The 19,254-nt window shown below is 51.0% G+C and overlaps 3 protein-coding genes across 5 annotated transcripts; 2 read left to right on the top strand and 1 right to left on the bottom strand.

The window, feature by feature from the left end:
* The first annotated feature begins 4,117 nt into the window (after positions 1-4,117).
* Positions 4,118-6,635, top strand: LOC112896340 (probable L-gulonolactone oxidase 4). The gene is made up of 2 exons (XM_025964283.1): positions 4,118-4,996; positions 5,231-6,635. Exons 1-2 carry the CDS (start codon positions 4,307-4,309, stop codon positions 6,323-6,325), a joined length of 1,785 nt encoding a protein of 594 aa, XP_025820068.1. The 5' UTR covers positions 4,118-4,306; the 3' UTR covers positions 6,326-6,635.
* Positions 6,636-6,977: 342 nt separating this feature from the next.
* LOC112897136 (heterogeneous nuclear ribonucleoprotein Q-like) lies at positions 6,978-10,895 on the top strand. 3 transcript variants are annotated; one of them, XM_025965346.1, is made up of 9 exons: positions 6,978-7,116; positions 7,431-7,835; positions 7,931-8,047; positions 8,145-8,285; positions 8,371-8,544; positions 9,481-9,685; positions 9,953-10,116; positions 10,210-10,295; positions 10,387-10,895. In XM_025965346.1, exons 2-9 carry the CDS (start codon positions 7,446-7,448, stop codon positions 10,496-10,498), a joined length of 1,389 nt encoding a protein of 462 aa, XP_025821131.1. In that variant the 5' UTR covers positions 6,978-7,116; positions 7,431-7,445; the 3' UTR covers positions 10,499-10,895. The 3 variants fall into 3 exon arrangements, with proteins under 3 accessions (XP_025821131.1, XP_025821129.1, XP_025821130.1); XM_025965344.1 differs by having other exon boundaries at positions 8,365-8,544; XM_025965345.1 differs by having other exon boundaries at positions 7,026-7,286; positions 8,365-8,544.
* A 475-nt stretch (positions 10,896-11,370) lies between these two features.
* Positions 11,371-13,198, bottom strand: LOC112896546 (endoglucanase 19-like). The gene is made up of 2 exons (XM_025964562.1): positions 12,950-13,198; positions 11,371-12,854 (listed from the first exon to the last, which is right to left on the bottom strand). The coding sequence occupies exons 1-2, from the start codon at positions 13,157-13,159 to the stop codon at positions 11,577-11,579; spliced, it is 1,488 nt and encodes a 495-aa protein (XP_025820347.1). The 5' UTR covers positions 13,160-13,198; the 3' UTR covers positions 11,371-11,576.
* Between the last annotated feature and the right edge of the window lie 6,056 nt (positions 13,199-19,254).

The raw sequence follows: 19,254 nt of genomic DNA, 5'->3' as shown, positions 1-19,254 counted from the left end.
GTATTGCCCACGGCACGTTATTTATTTATTCTTTTGAAAAATAACAATAGGCCCTTAGCTTTCACAATCTTCGTCTCAACAAAAGTTTTCTTTCTTTTTTTTTTTTTAAAAAAGGGCGCAATCTTCCGCCTAGTATAGGAAGTCATGCTCATTTAATTTCTGTTGTGAAGATTTGGACTATGACAAGCTGCACTGCATGCATATCCCGTATGGTAGTGTGTACGCACGTGTGTTATCATGAAAGAAAAGGAGTGGGCTAACAACGCAAGCTATATGTAGCGTCGTTTTTCCTCTAGCTTACCTGGTGTGGATCGAAGAAATGTATACGAGTGGTTGGATCAACTTGCCTAGTTTACGTGGTTAATAATTACTCAATAGTCCATCTGCTGGTGAGGGGACGAAAGAACTAACATCGTTCAACAAGTGCCTCGCGACTGCACGTAAGTAATTTTCAACAAGTGCGCTAGATAATTAAGGCACTAAACAAACGCAAACCTTTACGAAACACAAGAAAAGACAAGAGAGAAGTCAAGAAGGTCTTTGGATGGAAGGAAACGCAATCTCCTTTTGTACTTACCTCTGATCAGGCAGCAAATACTAGATCGAGTTGCTAGTTGAGGAGTCCTTTCCAAACACGGCGCAGACGCAGACGATCATCTATGCACGCACGTAATGACACACATCTTATCTCTATGAGCAAATTCGGAAGATTAGACCGGCTGATCTTGAATCGACCAAGTCACCACTCAAGATTAGGTATCCTTTACTGTGCTCAAATAATCCAACATAGCGAAATTATAACTAAGTAATCTCGGTGAATGAATGAGTACTACAAGGTGGTGCTAGAAAATCTTCCAGATTCAGAGTGCAAGATGATCTTTCTTCACCATTATATGTGCAAAAAAAATGGCCAAAAAAGCCTTAGCAGAACACAGGAACGACTACTATTATACAAAACTAATTGGCCTCCAATTTCCGTGTACAATATGTAAAGTTGTTCCTGGAACGCATATATATTAAACCCATACAATGCGTCAGCTCCAATCGATACCTAATATGCACTAAAAATATGTAAAACTTTACTGATGCAAAAGGGTCAAAAGAGAAGTCAAGGTATGAGGAGTAGAGGACCTAACTAATTCCTACATGTAGACAGAATACTTAGCTATAGATTTTTGGATAAGAGGAATGGCAAGCTATTTTCTGAACAAATCATTTGAGGAGCAAACGCTTGAGTTGTTCAAAGAGACCGGGTGGTAAAGGTACTAAAGGTCTATCTTCATGCCGGTACTTTTGGGTGGATCTTTGATATGTTTTCTAGTAGTTTCTAGTAGTGTTGGTAAGTTATTTGCTCTTAGCAATGGAAACTCCTGTGATGAAAACTTTTGCATAATGCATCACAAAGTTTATTGTAGCCATATCCTTGATGAGATTTTATGGGAACAAATATAAATAAAAATATCTATACGGAGAAGAAGTTCTTTTATATAAGGAGAGAAAAAGTTGAACTAGTCGGTTAACGGGTATAAATAAAAATGCATCACAAAGTATATTGTAGCTTCACATTCATCGGTTAATTGGTAAAAAGTTCCGGTCGGCGTGGCGCTCTAGCCGCCTACCACGGTGTCCTTGAAGAAGAGTATCTCACCACTAAGGCACCAACCATAAGTGGCGGATCGAGGAATGGATTAAAGGGGGCTAAGTTTCTAATAAGTAATTTAAGCTGTGTTAACTCCAAGATCAATTACCTTTTATTTTTTTATATCAGTTTCGCTCGATCGCCGCTGCGATGCCCGAAGCCGCTGCCGGAGAGGCGGAAGGCGGCTACGCCGAGCAGTGCTGGGCACCTATGCTGATGCAGCCTAGCGCCGCCGAACGCTGACAGCTGACTCGGGAAGGCCGGGAGCGTGAGGCTATCTCCAACCTCCAACCGTCGTTCTCTATATCCTTCTTTATATCCGTCATTTACAGACTTCTCTACAAAATTCTCTCCTCTATATCTCATTTCTCTCCAACAACGTTCTCTAAATCTCGTTCTCTATACATTAAACCCTATATTAGAAACGTATTTTGTTCTAAATTTTTGTACGTACGTATTTATCATACCTCAAATGCTATGGATATATTTTATTTTTATTTAATCCAGTGTTTAAAACGTAAAGAAAAAATAAAGAAGAGGAAAGAGAATCTCTATATATAGAGGAAACATGTAGCATTCTCTATTTTAGAGGACCATTTAGAGAACGTTGCTGGAGCATATACAGAACGGAATCTTCTCTATATATAGTGAAGAGAACGGTTTAGAGTCTCCCGTTGGAGACAGCTAAGCTAGAGTTGTTCCTGCTTATGTGGGCTGAAGATGAACTAGTATTACGAAAGCTATTAAGGGCTAGCTAGGTAGGACCGGGCTGCAGCCCCCCAGCCCGGGTCCTGGATCCGCCCTTGCCAACTATGGACAAGCTTCCATGCATAAGAAATGTGGATTAGATATAGATACATGTGCATATAAACAAAGGACGAGGCCACCTGTAAAAACCAGGCCACCAGTTTTTACAGATGTTTTGCCACAATTGCATAGTTTTAAATCGCCAACTAAGATGTTTAGCGGTAGGGCTGCCGTTATGGTGTTTAGCGAGCTATAGCCAATATTTAGTGGGCTGTAGCCGGTTTAGCGCATTAAATACCACAGCGACTGCTCTTCTTAGCAACTATAGTCAAGTTTAACGGAAGCTATAATCGGCTATTTAAAAAGCTTGCACTGCACAATAGTGATAAGAAAAATATATACAACTATGATGATCGCGGTATGATTCGTCGACCAGCTAGGAGTACAAATGATGGGCTGTGATGATATTTCGAGAATATTCTCTAGATCTGAATTAAAAAAAGGAAAAACGAAACCATTTCGCCGGTCCAATGCAAAGTGTTTCCTACGACTACGAGTAGAATATGACAAGTGGCATACAGGCGAGGGCAAAAAAGTCACAATCTGCAGGTGACCCCTAGTACAACAAGTCAATACCACAGAGGTTTATTTGGTACGCGGCGTATCTCAGGTCTCATGGTGTGCCTCAACGACACGATCAAACATGCCTAAAACACTAAAAAAATAATTTGTAAGGACGTTCGTTTCTTTTCTAAGAGCGGATCAAAATGTAACCCGCTCCTACAAATATAGCGCGAATAATATAGTATCCGACCCGACCCACATCTAGAAAAATATTTTTATGGGCAAATAACGCCATCACCTGTTTCTGCAAATGGGTATCATTTTTAAGAGTGGGTGCTGATATTAGGGGCGGGTGGTAGCGTTACCCGCCCCTAAAAATGCAAATTTAGGGTTAAGTGATATCATGACCCGTCCCTCCAAATGGTTTTCACGCAAAAAAAATTTATAAATTTTTCATATGATTTCGGATGAAGTCAAATTTTATATCAAAATTATAGAGAATGATGAGATCTAAAATTTTGTAGTTGATAATATTTTCATTTAATATCATTTAGTGGTTCAAAAATATATTATAATTTCTCTAATTTTAAAATATATTATATTTTCATTCAATAACCATAGTGCAGAAGTTTCACTTTTTTATTTATTTTGCTATATGTAAAGATTTAAATGAATTTTTAGAATAAAATAGAAAAGTATGTTTAGAGGCGGGTGGTGGCGTCACGCACCCCAAGAAACGGATTTTTGGTATAAAAGAATAGCATGCTCCATAGAGTCACAGGTGACTGTGTAGTGTGGTGGAGAGGAAGGTACGCGCGAGGTTTAAGGTGAAGCAAGTGTGCATATTTCGGAAAAAAAATTGTACCTCGATAGTAAAGGACTTCTAGTGGTGGCTGGTTGGCTGAAATATTTTTTATTTTTTATTTTTTTATTTTTATTTTTTTAATTTTATGGAAATGAATTTGTAGGGGTGATTTCATGCCATGATTCGGCTCTAAAAATTATTTTTAAGGGTGCACGCGTTTCTCGTGCTTAGAAATAGCATTTTTATCTGTAAGAAGTAGGAACAGGTACCGCACCTATCCCTAAAAATATATTTTTACCTTGACCTTAAAAAACTTTTTAGTAGTGAAACAAATGGGCAGTTGCGACTTGCAGCACGCGGACGTGGTCCACGATGTGTCGTCGTCGTCACCAACGCGCTTCGCTCGCCGCCGCTCGCCGTCCCTCCCGGCCCGTTGTATTAAGGCCTTCGCCTTGATGCTAGCTGAGAGGCCTCAATGCAATCCGCAGCTTGGCAGCTCATCTAAGCTTGCCCACACACACGCGAGCTGATTCCACGAGCAGCTAGCGCTCATGGCAGCCATGCAAGGGCCACGAGCGATGCGGGCCCTCTCCGTCCTCCTCCCCGTTCTCCTGCTAACGAGCCAGCTCGCCGGCGCCAGCCCCCCGCCGGATCCGGTGTCCTGCGCGCGCGGCACGTCCGACTGCACGGTCACCAGCACGTACGGATCCTTCCCGGACCGCACCATCTGCCGAGCCGCCAACGCCACGTTCCCGAGCACTGAGCAGGAGCTGGTGGCTGCCGTGGCGGCGGCTGCGGCCGCCTGGCGCAAGGTCAAGGTGGCCACCAGCCACTCCCACAGCTTCCCCAAGCTGGCCTGCCCGGGCGGCCGCGACGGCACCATCATCAGCACCGAGCGGCTGAACCGGACGGTGAGCGTCGACAAGGCCAGGCGGCTCCTCACGGTGGAGAGCGGCATGCTGCTCAGGGACTTGGTCAAGGTCGCCGCCGACGCCGGCCTGGCGCTGCCGCACTCGCCCTACTGGTACGGGCTCACCGTCGGCGGCATGCTGGCCACCGGCGCGCACGGGAGCTCGCTCTGGGGGAAGGGCAGCGCCGTGCACGAGTACGTCGTCGGGATCAGGATCGTCACGCCCGCGCCGGCCAGCCAGGGGTTCGCCGTCGTCCGGGAGCTCGGCGCCAGCGACCCCGACCTCAACGCCGCCAAGGTCTCCCTCGGCGTCCTCGGCGTCATCTCTCAGGTACTAGCTAGCTGGCTTTATTTGGTGGTCGGTCGGCGAAGATTCCTGCTCTGTCTGCACGAAACACATTTACCATGCATCCATGAACGAATTGAAGCTTCAAGTAAAACACAAGTTTGATTGACAATTACCGTGCTAATTATCCAAGATCTAATGCGTTGACATAAAAAAATAATCCAAGATCGATTGCATCTCAACGTCCGTGTTGATGCATGCATGTGCATGGGACTGCAGGTTACTCTTGAGCTGCAGCCGCAGTTCAAGCGGTCAGTGACGTTCGTGACGCGCGACGACAAGGACATGGCGGCGAAGCTGGCCTCGTGGGGCGGCCTCCACGAGTTCGGCGACGTGTCGTGGCTGCCGCGGCAACGCAAGGCCATCTACCGCGAGGACAACCGCGTCGACGTCTCCACGCCGGGCAATGGCCTCAACAACTACCTCGGCTTCCGGGCGCAGCCCACGCTGGGGCTCCTCACCGCACGGGCCGCCGAGGAGTTGCTGGAGAAGAACGGAACCGACATCGCTCGGTGCCTGGCGGCGCGGCTGCCGGCGGCGACGTTCGAGCTCCAGGCCTACGGCCTCACCAACGACGGCGTCTTCTTCACGGGGTACCCGGTGGTGGGGTTCCAGCACCGGATCCAGGCATCGGGCACGTGCATCGACAGCCGCGAGGACGCGCTGCTCTCCGCCTGCACGTGGGACTCCCGCATCCGGGGCCCTTTCTTCTACCAGTCCGGCTTCAGCGTCGCCATGCCCAAGGTGCCGGCGTTCGTCGACGACATGCAGCGGCTGCGCGACCTGAACCCGCGCGCCTTCTGCGGGATGGACGCCAAGCTGGGCGTGCTCATGCGCTACGTCAGGGCCTCGTCGGCGTACCTCGGCAAGGCGGAGGACTCGCTGGACTTCGACGTCACCTACTACCGGAGCTACACCGAGGGCGCGCCGCGCGCGCACGCCGACGTGTACGACGAGCTCGAGCAGATGGCGCTGCGCAAGTACGGCGCCATGCCGCACTGGGGCAAGAACCGCAACTTCGCCTTCGACGGCGCCATCGCCAAGTACCCCAGGGCGGCCGAGTTCCTCAAGGTCAAGGACAGGTACGACCCGGACGGCATCTTCTCCAGCGAGTGGAGCGACCAGGTGCTCGGCATCAACGGCAGCAGCCCCAACGTCGTCGGCGCCGGCTGCGCCATCGAGGGCCTCTGCGTCTGCTCCGACGACTCCCACTGCGCGCCGGAGCAGGGATACTTCTGCCGCCCGGGGATGGTGTACACGGAGGCCAGGGTCTGCAAGTTCGAACGCACGGCCCGTCTCGTCGACCAAGTGTGAGTAGAATTGTGGTTACTGTTAGAATAAACCACGCCATGTGTGTTTGTGGTCGTGGTGGCGTGCGTGTCAGGTTAGTTGGTGCACGAGTTGTGTTTGAATTCGCGTTCAGTATTGAGTCCATGCATGTCAAGTTCAGGACGACTGGGCTAGAAGAGCGCAGGATGTGTGGATTAGGCCTTGGGCTGATAGAACAATTATATAGGGGCCGACCATGACTCACTTTGTTTCTCGGCCCATAGGAGGAGGAGACAACGGTAATCCCGGCCCTATTTGGAGGAACGAATGCCCCCCCGTGATTTGGGCCTCTCTCTCTCTCTTCTTTTCCTGAGGGCAAACAAAACATGGGCTCAATTCAACCCACTACGGACGACGATCCACCAGAATTGCATGACCGGCGAAACGAATGCACATCTCTGCCCTCCTCAATTCCAAATCACACCAAAGCAATGTTTGAGATCGCGCATTTTTCACCATTTTTTATCTATCACGAATGTTGGAGATAACGCAAACGGAGGCCGCAGGACAAAACAAACAAGATTGCAAAAGTCACAGAGATATCTTCTGAGTTTCTTTCACAGTTGATACGCAGCAGCATAAACCTCCCTCTACCCGTCCATCCCCTTCACCGCCGTTGGATCCGCATCGAGGACCCCCCCACCCGCTGCTATAAAAGCCTCCCCCGCGAGCCGGGCCGCGGGGCTGACTGCTCACCGGTGGCGGAGGCGACACCCGCAGCGCAACCCCCAAAAGCCCGCAGCCAAATTCCCCAACCCACACAACTCCACTCTCCAGTAAGCTCCGCCTCCCCCCTCCTCCTCGATCTTCTCCTCCAATTCGTTCTGCTGCGGGAATCGCTTGCCGATCGATCAGATCGGATCGCTCCACCGCTAATCTATATACATACATACATACTACTGCTTGCTGCTTGTCATGCCGCGCTTAGGTTTTTTCCGGTCCAAAGGTAACCCCGTGTTTTCGATCCCCCCGCCGCTAGATCCGTTGCGCGCCTGTGCGATTCCGTCTGCCTGATGCGAGTTTATGCGATTTTCTGGGGGGTTTATGGGTGATTTATGTGATTTTTGGGGGGATCTTTTTTGTGGTCTAGGGTTAGGGTTTCGGGATGTCGGACCGGCAGCCGTCGGAGGAGCCGGAGGAGCAGGTGGACCTGGAGGGGGACGACGACGGCATGGACGACGACGACGGGTACCGCCGCCGCGGCAACCGGGACGACTCGGAGGAGCCCGAGGAGGAGGACTACAATGAGGAGCGCCAGCCCGAGGGTGACGCTGGGATGGCGGCGGAGCCGGCCGCGGGAGGGGGCAGCGGCGGCGACGACATGGGCAAGGAGGGAGCTGGCGACGGGCCCGAGGACGAGGAGGAGAAGAGGAAGTGGGAGGAGCTGCTCGCGCTGCCGCCCCACGGCTCCGAGGTCTTCATCGGCGGCCTGCCCCGCGACATCACCGAGGAGGACCTCCGCGAGCTGTGCGAGCCATTGGGTGAAATCTACGAGGTCGGTGGATGCTCACGGAAATTCCGCATTGCTTATCAGCTTGTAACGTACATGCAGCCGTGATGCGCATCTCTGCGTGACTTGTGAAATGACAGGTGAGGCTGACCAAGGATAGGGAGACAAAGGAGAACAAGGGTTTCGCCTTTGTCACGTTCACGGACAAGGACGCCGCGCAGCGTGCGATCGAGGATGTGCAAGAAAGGGAGTACAAGGTAGTGTGGCTCATCAAGATGTCGAATTTGCTGCGTAGCATGGGGTTTCTCATTCTGTCGTGTATGATGCGCTTATGTTGGATGGTTTTTGGTGCAGGGGAGGACTTTGCGGTGCTCATTGTCTCAGGCAAAGCACAGGCTATTTGTTGGGAATGTGCCCAAGGGGCTGAGTGAGGAGGAACTGAGGAATATTATCAAGGGGAAGGGGCCAGGTGTTGTCAACATTGAGATGTTTAAGGTGGGCTTTGTGATTTCGTGGTTGTTTTCACTCCGACACAAGAAGTCTCAGGTTCTCTAATAGAGAGGTTGTCTCGCAGGATCAGCATGACCCAAACCGTAACCGTGGCTTCCTCTTTGTTGAGTATTATAACCATGCCTGCGCTGACTATGCCAAGCAGAAGCTTTCATCACCAAACTTCAAGGTTGATGGAAGCCAATTGACTGTCAGCTGGGCAGAACCTAAGGGTTCAACAGATGCTTCATCTGCGGCTGCTCAGGTAAGGCACCATACATGAACCCCTCTTCCAAAAAAGAACAATTTTTTTACACGTATCAATTTGTCATACCATTGTTTAGGCCTTCTGATTTTAGAGCAGGTAGACTTGTACTGACCTGCCTGTTGTCTTGTACCAGATGAATTGGTAAATTTACTTGTGGTAAATGAAGCCTCTTGATTATGTAATCTGTTAGAAACAGATGAAGCCACTGGAAAACGGGTATAGAGAAGCATGAAGTATTGTATTTGCTGATTAGTCATTTCTCACGTGATTATTAGATTAAGGATTTAGCCTTTTTTTAATGAGGTTTTTATTTTAGTGAAACAAAGAACTAGGTGCTATATGAGCGTGGTTTCTAGTTGTAACGTCTTCCTAGACTGCCTAGATAGCTCTTGGTCTATTGGCGCTGCCTTAGGGCACTAGGTAGTTGATTTTTGAAAGTACACAGTGGGTTCGATTTAGTGGGGAAACATATGACTATATTGCCTGACATGTCATTAATCTTAGTATGGTACGCTATATTTTGAGCATATATTGAACAACAGACGTTTTAGTAAAAAAAAATACATGGATGTTTCACATGAAATTCGGTTACCATGCAGAACTAGATTGGTTATTTAACAATATTCCTTTCATAAAGTGTTCAAGCAGCCCAAACTAGACATAAATGCATTAGGAACTGTGCTTCCTTGTGGAACAGTAGGAAATGATTACTCAAAATTGCTGTTAATATATAGGTATACTTAATTGCAAGCCAATCTACCAATTGATTTGAGCAGGATTAAGTGTAGATTGCTGTATGCGTTTATGGAAACATCTCCTCTTTGTTCAAGTAAATCTTGGCCTGTCAAGTTTCATGCGCAGAAATTTACATTCAAATTCCATTCGTTTGGCTGAGACCTTGAATATTTACTAAAATTGCATTTTTATACACAGGTGAAGACTATATATGTGAAGAACCTACCTGAGAATGCTTCTAAAGAGAAGATTAAGGAACTGTTTGACAAGCATGGAGAGGTCACAAAAATCGTCCTGCCACCTGCCAAGGCTGGGCATAAGAGGGATTTTGGATTTGTTCATTTTGCTGAAAGATCCAGCGCACTGAAGGCGGTTAAAGGAAGTGAAAAATATGAAATTGATGGTAAACCTGCCTCCCTGTTATCATCCACTATGAAATTTAGTGTTCACCTGTGAGACACTTGGAAAGTTGTTCGAAGTTGAATACTTGAATGAAAGTCATATCTGTTTCTGTTGTACTGATTACATGGTATCTTTCGGTGCGTTCATCGTACCTGTTTATAGTAAGAGTAGCAGTTTAAATATCTTAGCGACGTTTATTAGTTGAGTTCTTGGTTGCTGGAACGGCTTACTGTAACATGCTAATACCCTGTGCTCACGTAAAATGCAGGTCAAGTACTGGAAGTATCCATGGCCAAACCTTTGGCAGATAAGAAACCTGATCATTCACACAGGCCTGGAGGAGGCCCTAGTTATCCTCTTCCTCCTTATGGTGGCGGCTACATGGGAGATCCGTATGGTGCATATGGTGGCGGTGGTCCTGCATACAACCAGGTAAGCCAACCTACCCATTCAGATTACATATATTACATATCTGCAAGACTGCAATGTTTTATTTTTGCTTTATTGACAATATCTTTTTTGCAGCCAATGATATATGGTAGAGGACCAGCACCGGCAGGAATGAGGATGGTACCAATGGTGCTTCCTGACGGCCGTCTTGGCTATGTCCTGTAAGACCATCCCTCCACAACCCTGTCAGAGCTCTTTATACGTGTCAGTGCATTTCTACAGTTCCTGACAGTATTTTCTTTTGTGGGACAGGCAACAGCCTGGTGGAATGCAGCCTCCACCCCCACCTCGGAGGGGTGGTGACCGGAGGGATGGTAGCAGAGGCGGTGAAGGGAGCCACAGCCGGCGATATCGCCCTTACTAGCATTTTCCCTTGGGGTGCTCGACTTCATCGCACTGTGTGATGGATTTGTTAACTTATGAGATAGGAGTCTGCGTTCTTGTTCCAGTATAAGGCCTGCAATGGCATGGGGCTTGTACCATCTGTTTTTTGGTCAACTTATTTCTGTCATGCAGTGGATGTGACTCATAAACTTGGCTGGCGCTTTGTATCCACTTGGCACCTGTAGCGGTGAGCTGAGTGTCTATGGACTCCTGGTTGGAGCTTCGTTGGCTTAGAATATGCATGTTTTTTCTGCCTTCATGAACGTGTCGGGATAAACTGATAGACCAAGTATCTGTGTTCTGTGTGAGATCCAGTTGGAGCGCTGTTGGACTTGCTTTCAGAAGAATTCTTGCTGAATTGAGCCAGTGTCTTGTTATATCTTGCAACTAATTCTTGCTTTGCCTGCTTGTATAACCTTCTGTTGACAAGGATTTGTGGATAGAATGGTACAAATTGGAGCCAGAGCCCAAAAGTGACTCAAATTCCGCCGGACTCCAAGCCCGCAATTTTAACCTTTGAAATTTCTTCTTATCAAGATTTCTGCGCAAATTGTACAAAGGGTATCACAATTCTAAACTTGAAAGTGTTTGAAGGCAGGATGACGGTAGTGATTTTGCTTCGAAAGTTGTCGTCATATCCTAGTGAGCAGAGGGGTAGACACGACGCCCATATCGTCGTGCTGATAGTGTACCGTGGCCATTTGGACCGGCCCTCTCTTTTGAGGGCCTGTTTGTAAAACTACTGCTCTTTTAACTGCTTTCTATCGGGAAAAAAAAGGCCATTTGGACCGTACGCTGCACAATAAATAGGTACGGGTACAGGCCCAACCCAACTCCAAACGGCGAAATCCATTCCACAAGCACGAGCGAATCTGCGAAATAAACGTACACCCAGTAGCCACATTCCGTACAACTGACGGGGGAGCTCGACCAAATCCTTTGCCCTGGCGCTCCCACACTGTCACGACTCCCCGAGACACCACATCAACACGACAGACGCGTGGTCACCAGCACGGCGTCCCTACACGACCGACCGGCCAACCAGCCACACCACGGCGTCAGTGCTTGGCGGTGCCGGCGAAGTAGGCGAGCGCGCCGACGAGCGGCGCGTTGATGTACGTCGCCGGCTCGGTCTGGCCGTACCCGTCGCGGTCGTCGACGAAGCCGTCGCGCGCGTCGGGCCCGCCCACCACGGCGCCGACCAGCACGTTGGCGTCCGCCGCGCCCGAGTGCAGGTACCGGAACCCCTCGTCGCAGCCGATCCGCCCCGGGTGCGCGCGCACCGACGGCATCGACGCGCCGCGGTGGTGCAGCCGCCGCGGGTACCGGTCGCCGAACCCCACCATGTAGGACGTCCCCGCCGGGTTCTTCCCCAGGATGTAGTCCACCTGGCGCCGCGCGAGTGCCACGAGCTCCGCCGGCGCCACGTCCCGGCCGCCGCACACCGCGCAGGCGCCGGCGGACCGGAGGTACCGGGCGTACGCCAGCAGCAGGAACGTCGCCGTCGTCACGTACTGCATGTTGCTGCCGCCCTGCCTGTAGATGAGCCCGCCGGGGGTGTACTGCGACGCCTGGAAGCTGCTGGTCCCGGGCACCAGCGAGCAGATGTAGCTGTCGGAGTGGGCCTTGTAGAGCTGCAGCCCCTGGAGCCTCCGGCGGAGGAAGCCCTTGGCGAGCAGCACCTTGGTGCCGATGCGCTTGTCGTCCCAGCTGAAGGAGAAGTCGTCGTCGCCGGCGCCGAGCTGCATCCCGTTGGCGTGCACGTACGACATGAAGGATGCGTTGTTGGAGGCGCGGTGCAGCCACGCCGCCGCCCACAGGAGCTCGTCCTGGTACCCGGAGTAGGAGCAGTAGAAGGGGCACACCACGCCGCTCAGCGCGCCGTCGCTGTAGGACCCGCGGTGCCGGTCCGCAAGCTCGAACACGCGCATGGCGGCGTGGAGGAGGCGGGAGGAGTAGGCCGGGTCGGCGCGGCGGAAGGCCACGGCGGACGCCGCGAGCGCGGCCGCCGTCTCGGCGGCGACGTCGGAGCCGGGGCGGTCCTTGGTGACGGCGTAGACGCTGCGGGGGGTGTCCATGTCCTCGGGCCGCTCCCAGCACCGGTGGTCCTGGTTGGCGTCGGCCACCTGGACGTAGAGCGTGTCGGGGGTGGATGTGGCGGCCTTGAGGAGGTAGTCGGCGCCCCAGCGCACGGCGGCGCGGGCGTGCGGCAGCTCGCCGCCCATGAACTTGCCGAAGTCCGCCACGCTCCACGCCAGCATGGTGGTGGTGAACGCCATGGGCAGGCCGAACTTGACGTTGTCGCCGGCGTCGTAGTACCCGCCCACCAGATCCACCTTTTTTTTTCCATTTTTAGGAGAAGGAAATAAACAGATCGAACGGCGACCGCCATTGGAGAAGAAAGAGAGAAAGTCAAGCTGCGAGTGCGTACATTGTACTGGGCGCCGTCCTTAAGGCCGGAGTCGCCGCGCCACGCCATGCGGTTGCCCGGCGGCAGCTTGCCGGAGCGCTGGCCCTCGAAGAAGATGATGGACTTGGCGAGCGCGTCGGCGTAGTTGAACGCCGCGGCGAGGCCCGGCGCGAGGAGCAGCAGGTGGAGCGCGGCGAGGACGCGCGAGCGGCCGGCGGTCTTGGGCGCCATCGCGCACTCGGCGGCTCGGCCAAGTGGACTCGCTAGTGACAGTTGGTTAGTGGACTCCCGAGCAGGAGTGTGGGTGAGGCCCTGAGGGGCCTATTTGTAGAAACGGGAGGAGACCGAGACGGTTAAGTTAGTTGGAAGCCAGCTTTCTGTCTGAGCACCGGTATCAGCTGCGAGAAATGGGGGACATGGACATGGTTCAGTGCAGGAGTTTTGCTGAGAGGAAAGGGGCCAAAGAAATCCGACAAATTCGCAAATTTTGACTGGAGTGAGTGACTTTCGGCTTTGGGATTGTTGGATTAGAACAGCACTTTGTTAAAAAAGAAAATACCAGCTGCTTTTTCTCCTGAAAACAGGCCCTGTGATTGCCCTGTTTGAGTGCCGTTTCCCTCCCCCCTGAATCCTGATTATGTTCACGTTTTGACAGTCAGCTCAGAATGCGGCATGGACTGTCATGCTTGGCCTTGTCTTCTGTGTGCAGAGAGGATCAGTGTAACCAGATGGGACCAAACAGCAAACTTGTTTGTGTGTTGCACTTGAGTAGTGTAGGCCCGGGCTCATGACTCATGAGTCTTGGCCAGTACATGAGGACTATTGTTGGATGGTGTTCGTTGCAGAGTGAGCACAAATGTAATGCTCGTCTTCCTAATCTTGCCAATGAGATGGAACACCAGGAGGTAATTGCTTGCTTCCTAATTCCGGTCTGCAGCTTCCTTTTGGGCATCCTGATGAACACCTGAACTGAACCCAAACCGTGGTACGCAGCCAAAAAGCCAAAGCCTCCGGCAATGGGGGATTGGGCGGCGCAAAGGGTAAAGCAGGCGGCGTAGGATGCGGCGGCCGCGCCCGGGGCGGGGCCGACGCAGGGTAGGGTAGGGTCCCGGCCGGCGACCGGTCGGCCGGCTTTTCTTTTCTTTTCTTTCGAAAGCAAAAGCAGAAGCAGGCACATGCGGACATGCATTTCTTGCAGACTTGCAGCTGCAGCCTTGCAGGGGGTGGGTGGCCTCTCACCCTCTCTGCTTGGGTCTGGACAGGACTCATTGCAGTTGCAGCTCGGCCAGTCTCAATGGCTGTACTTGAGTGGACTAGTTTTTTTTTTAAAAAAAAGAAAAACTACTACCGCAGTACTAAGGCTTTTTATGAAAATTAGCAGTACTGTTTTTTTTCTTCCCTCCCGTCTTGGAGGCAGGCCTTGGCCTATGGCCTCCCTCTGGTGTCAGTAGTCTCCATTGAGTGAGCGAGTCAGCTTGAGCTTGGACCTAGGAGTACAATACATGCCTGGGTCGACTAATGATGGCCCCGGCTGGCAAGCAAGCATGCTCCTCATCAACCGCGTGCGTGCATGACGCTAATGCCCACTTTCACTTTGTACAATGCTGTCTGCCGATGGCGTTGCTTCGTGTTGTTTACTACTGACCAGCCGTGGCGATGGAGCACGAGCAAAGCGCAAAGGCACCTCGATCACCTGGGGAATGCCATGCCATGGCATCCGGGTGGCGAACTACTGTAGTCAAATGAACACTCCGAGCTCACCTGTTCATCCTGCATTCCTGCCATGGGAAAGGGAGCTCGAGGCAGGCACCCACCTTGTCACCTTCGCCATTCTCGAGCCCCGTCCTGTCCTGTCCGACACCTTGCGACACGGCTGCGTTGGGTCGGGTTGGGTTTCAGCAAATCACGGGCGCGCGATGCGGTGCCGCTGCGTGCTCTCGTCGTCCTCCCCCACTCCCCTTCACGCCTGCACGGCGGAGACGGACTGGGGAAGACTACTGAGACCGAGGGCGAGCGCGGCCGGCCGGCTAGGTAGCGCCACCGCCACAGCACAGGCTGTTGCCCGACTGACTGAGCTCATGGGATGGGCGGCGTCGGATCGTTGGACGCCGTCCATGTTGGCATCCATTATTACGGTTCAAGAGAGGATCATGGATGTTCATCAGTTGGCACAAGAGCAAAGCAACACCACGAGCATCGAACAGGTCCAAGCCATGTCGATTGCGATGTAGAACATGACAGGGTGAGTGAGGTAACAGCACAGGACAGGACCGGTCAAGCGGTCAAAACCTACTGGCACACACCATGCATGCAGCACGCTTTGCTGCTCTGCTGCCTCTGCATGCCGCCTCCACTGCACTCAGCACAGCACACACAGCAGGAGAGGTGTCAGGCTTCAGCAGCGAGGCACAGGGAATCCTAGGGGAAACAAAGAGAGTCAACGGAGGAGTATGTACTGTATGAAATATATATTTTTTTTTTGGCACGCATGCACAGAAATATTTCCCACGCCGCAGTGAAGTGCTGGTATGCGTGTGCGCTTGTGTAGCCGCAGGAGGCAAAGTTTTTTTGCAAATAAAAAGATTTAAAACACAACACATCGCGGGGAAGAGTCCATGGGCCATGGGCGCCAGTGGGCTGTTTGGGCCGCCCGATTTGCTGGTTGGGTTTCGTCCCTTGTTGCTTGCGGGGAGAACTTTCCCGATGCGCCCTCTGCTTGCGGCGGCGATTCCTTTCGCGCCTTGTAGGAATGCCTCGAATCGAAATCGAGTTCAAGACCCAGGCAAGAACAGCGTGGCTAGGGTTTGGAAGACAGGCAGAAGAGTGCGGAAGGGAATTGCAGTGATTTCTCGGCGTGATCCGCCGGGGAAGGAGGTATCGTCGTCTGCTTCAGCCACCATAGTTGCAGCCACCAAGTAGATTTTGAATATTCTATATACAAGGATTCATTTACGAATGAAATAACGTTCTCACCTCTTTTCTCCATGATCATCTTTAAGTATTTGTGACAGTTCTTCTTGTAGTGACCCCTTTCTTTGCAGTAGAGACACTGATCTTTATCTACGAGAGCCTGTCCCTGCTGCGGTCTGTGTTGTTGAGAGTTTTTACCTTTAGAGGAGGTTGAAGAAGAAGATGAAAAATTGCCTTTAAAGTTGGCATGCTTCTTCTTGTTCACATAGTTTAAGGATCCTCCAGTGGTGGACCTGATCCTTTCCTCCTCCTGAACACACATCGCAATAGTCTTTTCTATGTCCCAAGTTTGTGGTTGGGTGTTGTAATTGACAACAAAAGTGTCAAACTCTTTTGGTAACGAAGCAAAAACCAGATGGACAATGTGATCCTCCTTGAAGGCAAGGTCCAATGACTTTAGCTTGTTGTTCAGATTGACCATGCGATGAATGTGTTCTCTAATGCCACCGCCAGTGTATCTCTCTGAAACTAGTTGTTTTATCAACTGGGTTGCATAAGTCTTTGAAGAACCAGTGTATTGGTTCTTTAATTTTTCAAGATATTCTATGACGGTGGCACAATCTGGGATTGAGCCCATAATTGCAGGCTCAATCGTGTTCTTTACCACTGCCAAACACTTCTTGTTGGCAGGGAACCATTTTGCATAAAGCCTCTCATAATCTGCTCTTGCTTTCTTATAAGCAAGCTCTGTTTGCTTCCAAGAAGCATCTGTGTCTGTGTCCTCTCTCTCAGGAAGCACAGGCTCTGTAGGAGTCGGTGTAGCTAGGACCCAATCTAATTCACCCATGATGAAATAGAGATCCAGCTTTCTATACCATTCATTGTAATTATCTCCCTTTAATATTGGAATATCGTTGATGGAAAACATCATTGATACTCCTCCTGAAAAATATCCATGAGTGGTGAAAACATTAAATTAAGTTCAAATAAAATTTATTGCATATGTAAAATACGACGTTGGTCATAAATTTAAAATATGCAATAACCTTGTGTATTAAAACTAAAACACCGTTGGGCAGAATTAGAATTAATACATAAAAAATTATCTATTAAAATTAAAGCATAATCTCTTTTGTATTAAATCTAGAATACCGTTGGGCATAAATAGATATAATACAGGAAAAATATCTATGAAAAGTAATTCAGTAAAAAATTGCAATATTATCACTTGTTAACGTTGGTCAAAAGATAATAATATTACAATTCAGAAAAATATCTATTTGCCTCGAAGAATTTAAATTATTCCGTTGGTTCAAATTTAAATTTCATGGCAATTAAACAAGAAACATATAAAGAAGTTTTAATCTTTGCAGCGGAAAACTGTAATTCTATCAAAAAATGTCTAAATTTATCTTTTATAAACAGTGCATCAAGGTTCACTCAAGTTTGAATTTGAAATGCATCAAATTCAATCAAATTCTATTGGAAAAACTGATTCTGGAAATTGGAAAAACGCACTGTTGTTCGCTTTGCAAAACCGGCCCGGCCGGCCCACTCACTCGCGCGCAGCCCAGCTTGAAAAACCGGGCGCCTTCTCGCGTGCGCGGCCTGCTAAGGCCCGGCCCGCGACCCCTCGCGCACCCCCGCGCGGGCGCTTGCGCTCGGGCCAAGGCAACCTGGGCCCGGGCCGCGCATTCCCCTCCCCGCCTGGGCCAAAAGCGGCCCATTCGAGCGCGGGACGACGGGAGCCGCCCGATCAAGATCGACGGCTACGCGTTGATCTCGGGCGATCAAAACCCCCTTCGCCGGCCCTCCCCGAAACCCTAGCCCCATTTCCTCTCTTCTCGCCGACGCCTCCTTCTTCTCCACTCACCCGAGCGAGAGCGAGCGACCGGCGGGCGGCAGCAGCCGCGGTGGCGGCGCCACGGCGAGCCCGCTCGCCGGCGCGCGCGTCCACCGCTGGGTGGGCGCGCCGCCGTCGAGCGGCTTCTCTGTGGTGCCCGGCGAGCGGCCCGAAGACAGCTCGCGCGAGCTCTGTCCTCGCTGGGCCAAAAGCCTCGCGGGCGATCTGGTCGGCGACGGTGGGCCGTGTTCGCCGACGGTGGGCGGCGCAAGAAGGGCCAGGTAAGTAGCCCCTTTGCCTCCGCCCCTGTTCTGCTCAGATCTAGGGTTAGGGTTAGGCATTCGGGGTTGTTCTCTGGGGATCTTTTAAGGGGATTTCTTTTGGTGTTTTTCTCTGTTGTCTCCTAGATCTAATCAACGCTAGAAGCTAGAGGCGACTGATACCAATGTTAAATATAAGGATCTGCTACTGCGCTAATTAGACTAGAAAACCTCCCTTGCTTTTGCTTAATCGGGATACAGAGAGAGAGATTGAGAGAGACACAGAGAGGAGAACGGCAATACCTTCGTGCCCTTGGGCAGAAGCGGATGCCGATGTGCCCGCCATAGTGGTGAAGCGCGGGGATCTCGGTGCAGCCCGGCCGTAGGTGTTCTCTCTTGCGGTGGTCGACGTCGAGGTCGAGGACGCGTCAGAGAGCTCGGGGCCGAAGCAGGGACGTCGAGGGCGATGCCGGAGGTGCTTCCCGCCGCTTACCGCGCTCAAGGTAGATCGGCTACGCTGACTGTGGGTGGGGTGGCGGCGGCCGGTCAACCTCGTGATGCGAGCCGCTGGCCCCCACCCCCTTTTTATATTGCGCGGCGCGACGGGGGCCCACCAGCTAGGGTTGAGCTGGGGCGCCCCCGATCAGGGCGCTTCGGTGAGGTAGCCCATCGGCCCGTTAGGGTCCGATGGGCTAGGAGATCAACCTAACATCGTCGTCTGCTTCAGCCACCATGGGGCTGCTGGCGCTGCAGCGGCTCACGCCCCTGCGGCGTGACCGGCAGCGGCGTCGACGGCGAAACCGACCCCTCAGTAAGCCCCTCTCTCAGCGTTTCAATTCTGGGATAGGCTATTCATAACCTTCCTTGTTGGATTTTGCAGATGGATCGATTGCTGCAGTGGATAAAAGAAAGGGCTTGCCCTGTCAACAAGATGGCCATGGTGATTCCAAAGCTGCCAAAAGAATGAAGTGTTCAATCCCAGCGCTTCCAGAGGTAGTAATCTGGCATGAATTTTGATGATGGTAGGTTTCAAGCACAATATCGCCATGGCAGCTCTAGCCACACAAATTCTTTGAACTATGATTAGCCAAATATTATCAATGAACAGAGAACAGAGCTCCTAGCGCTGCAATTAATTGTTCGCAGTCCTGCACTCCTAATTTAGGTGCAGTTTGGATTGTACCAATACCAGCCTTGCCAATCTATTGACTCTTTACTCTATATAATGGAACCCATATCCATCTACTGAATAATAAAAAAGATCAGTTCCATCTACATTTCCTGTCTCTAGTGTGTGTTCCTCGTGTGCTGTT

Source organism: Panicum hallii, chromosome 6 (assembly GCF_002211085.1).
Source record: "Panicum hallii strain FIL2 chromosome 6, PHallii_v3.1, whole genome shotgun sequence".
Classification (NCBI taxonomy): Eukaryota; Viridiplantae; Streptophyta; class Magnoliopsida; order Poales; family Poaceae; genus Panicum; species Panicum hallii.
This window is presented reverse-complemented; position numbering and strand designations above follow the sequence as displayed.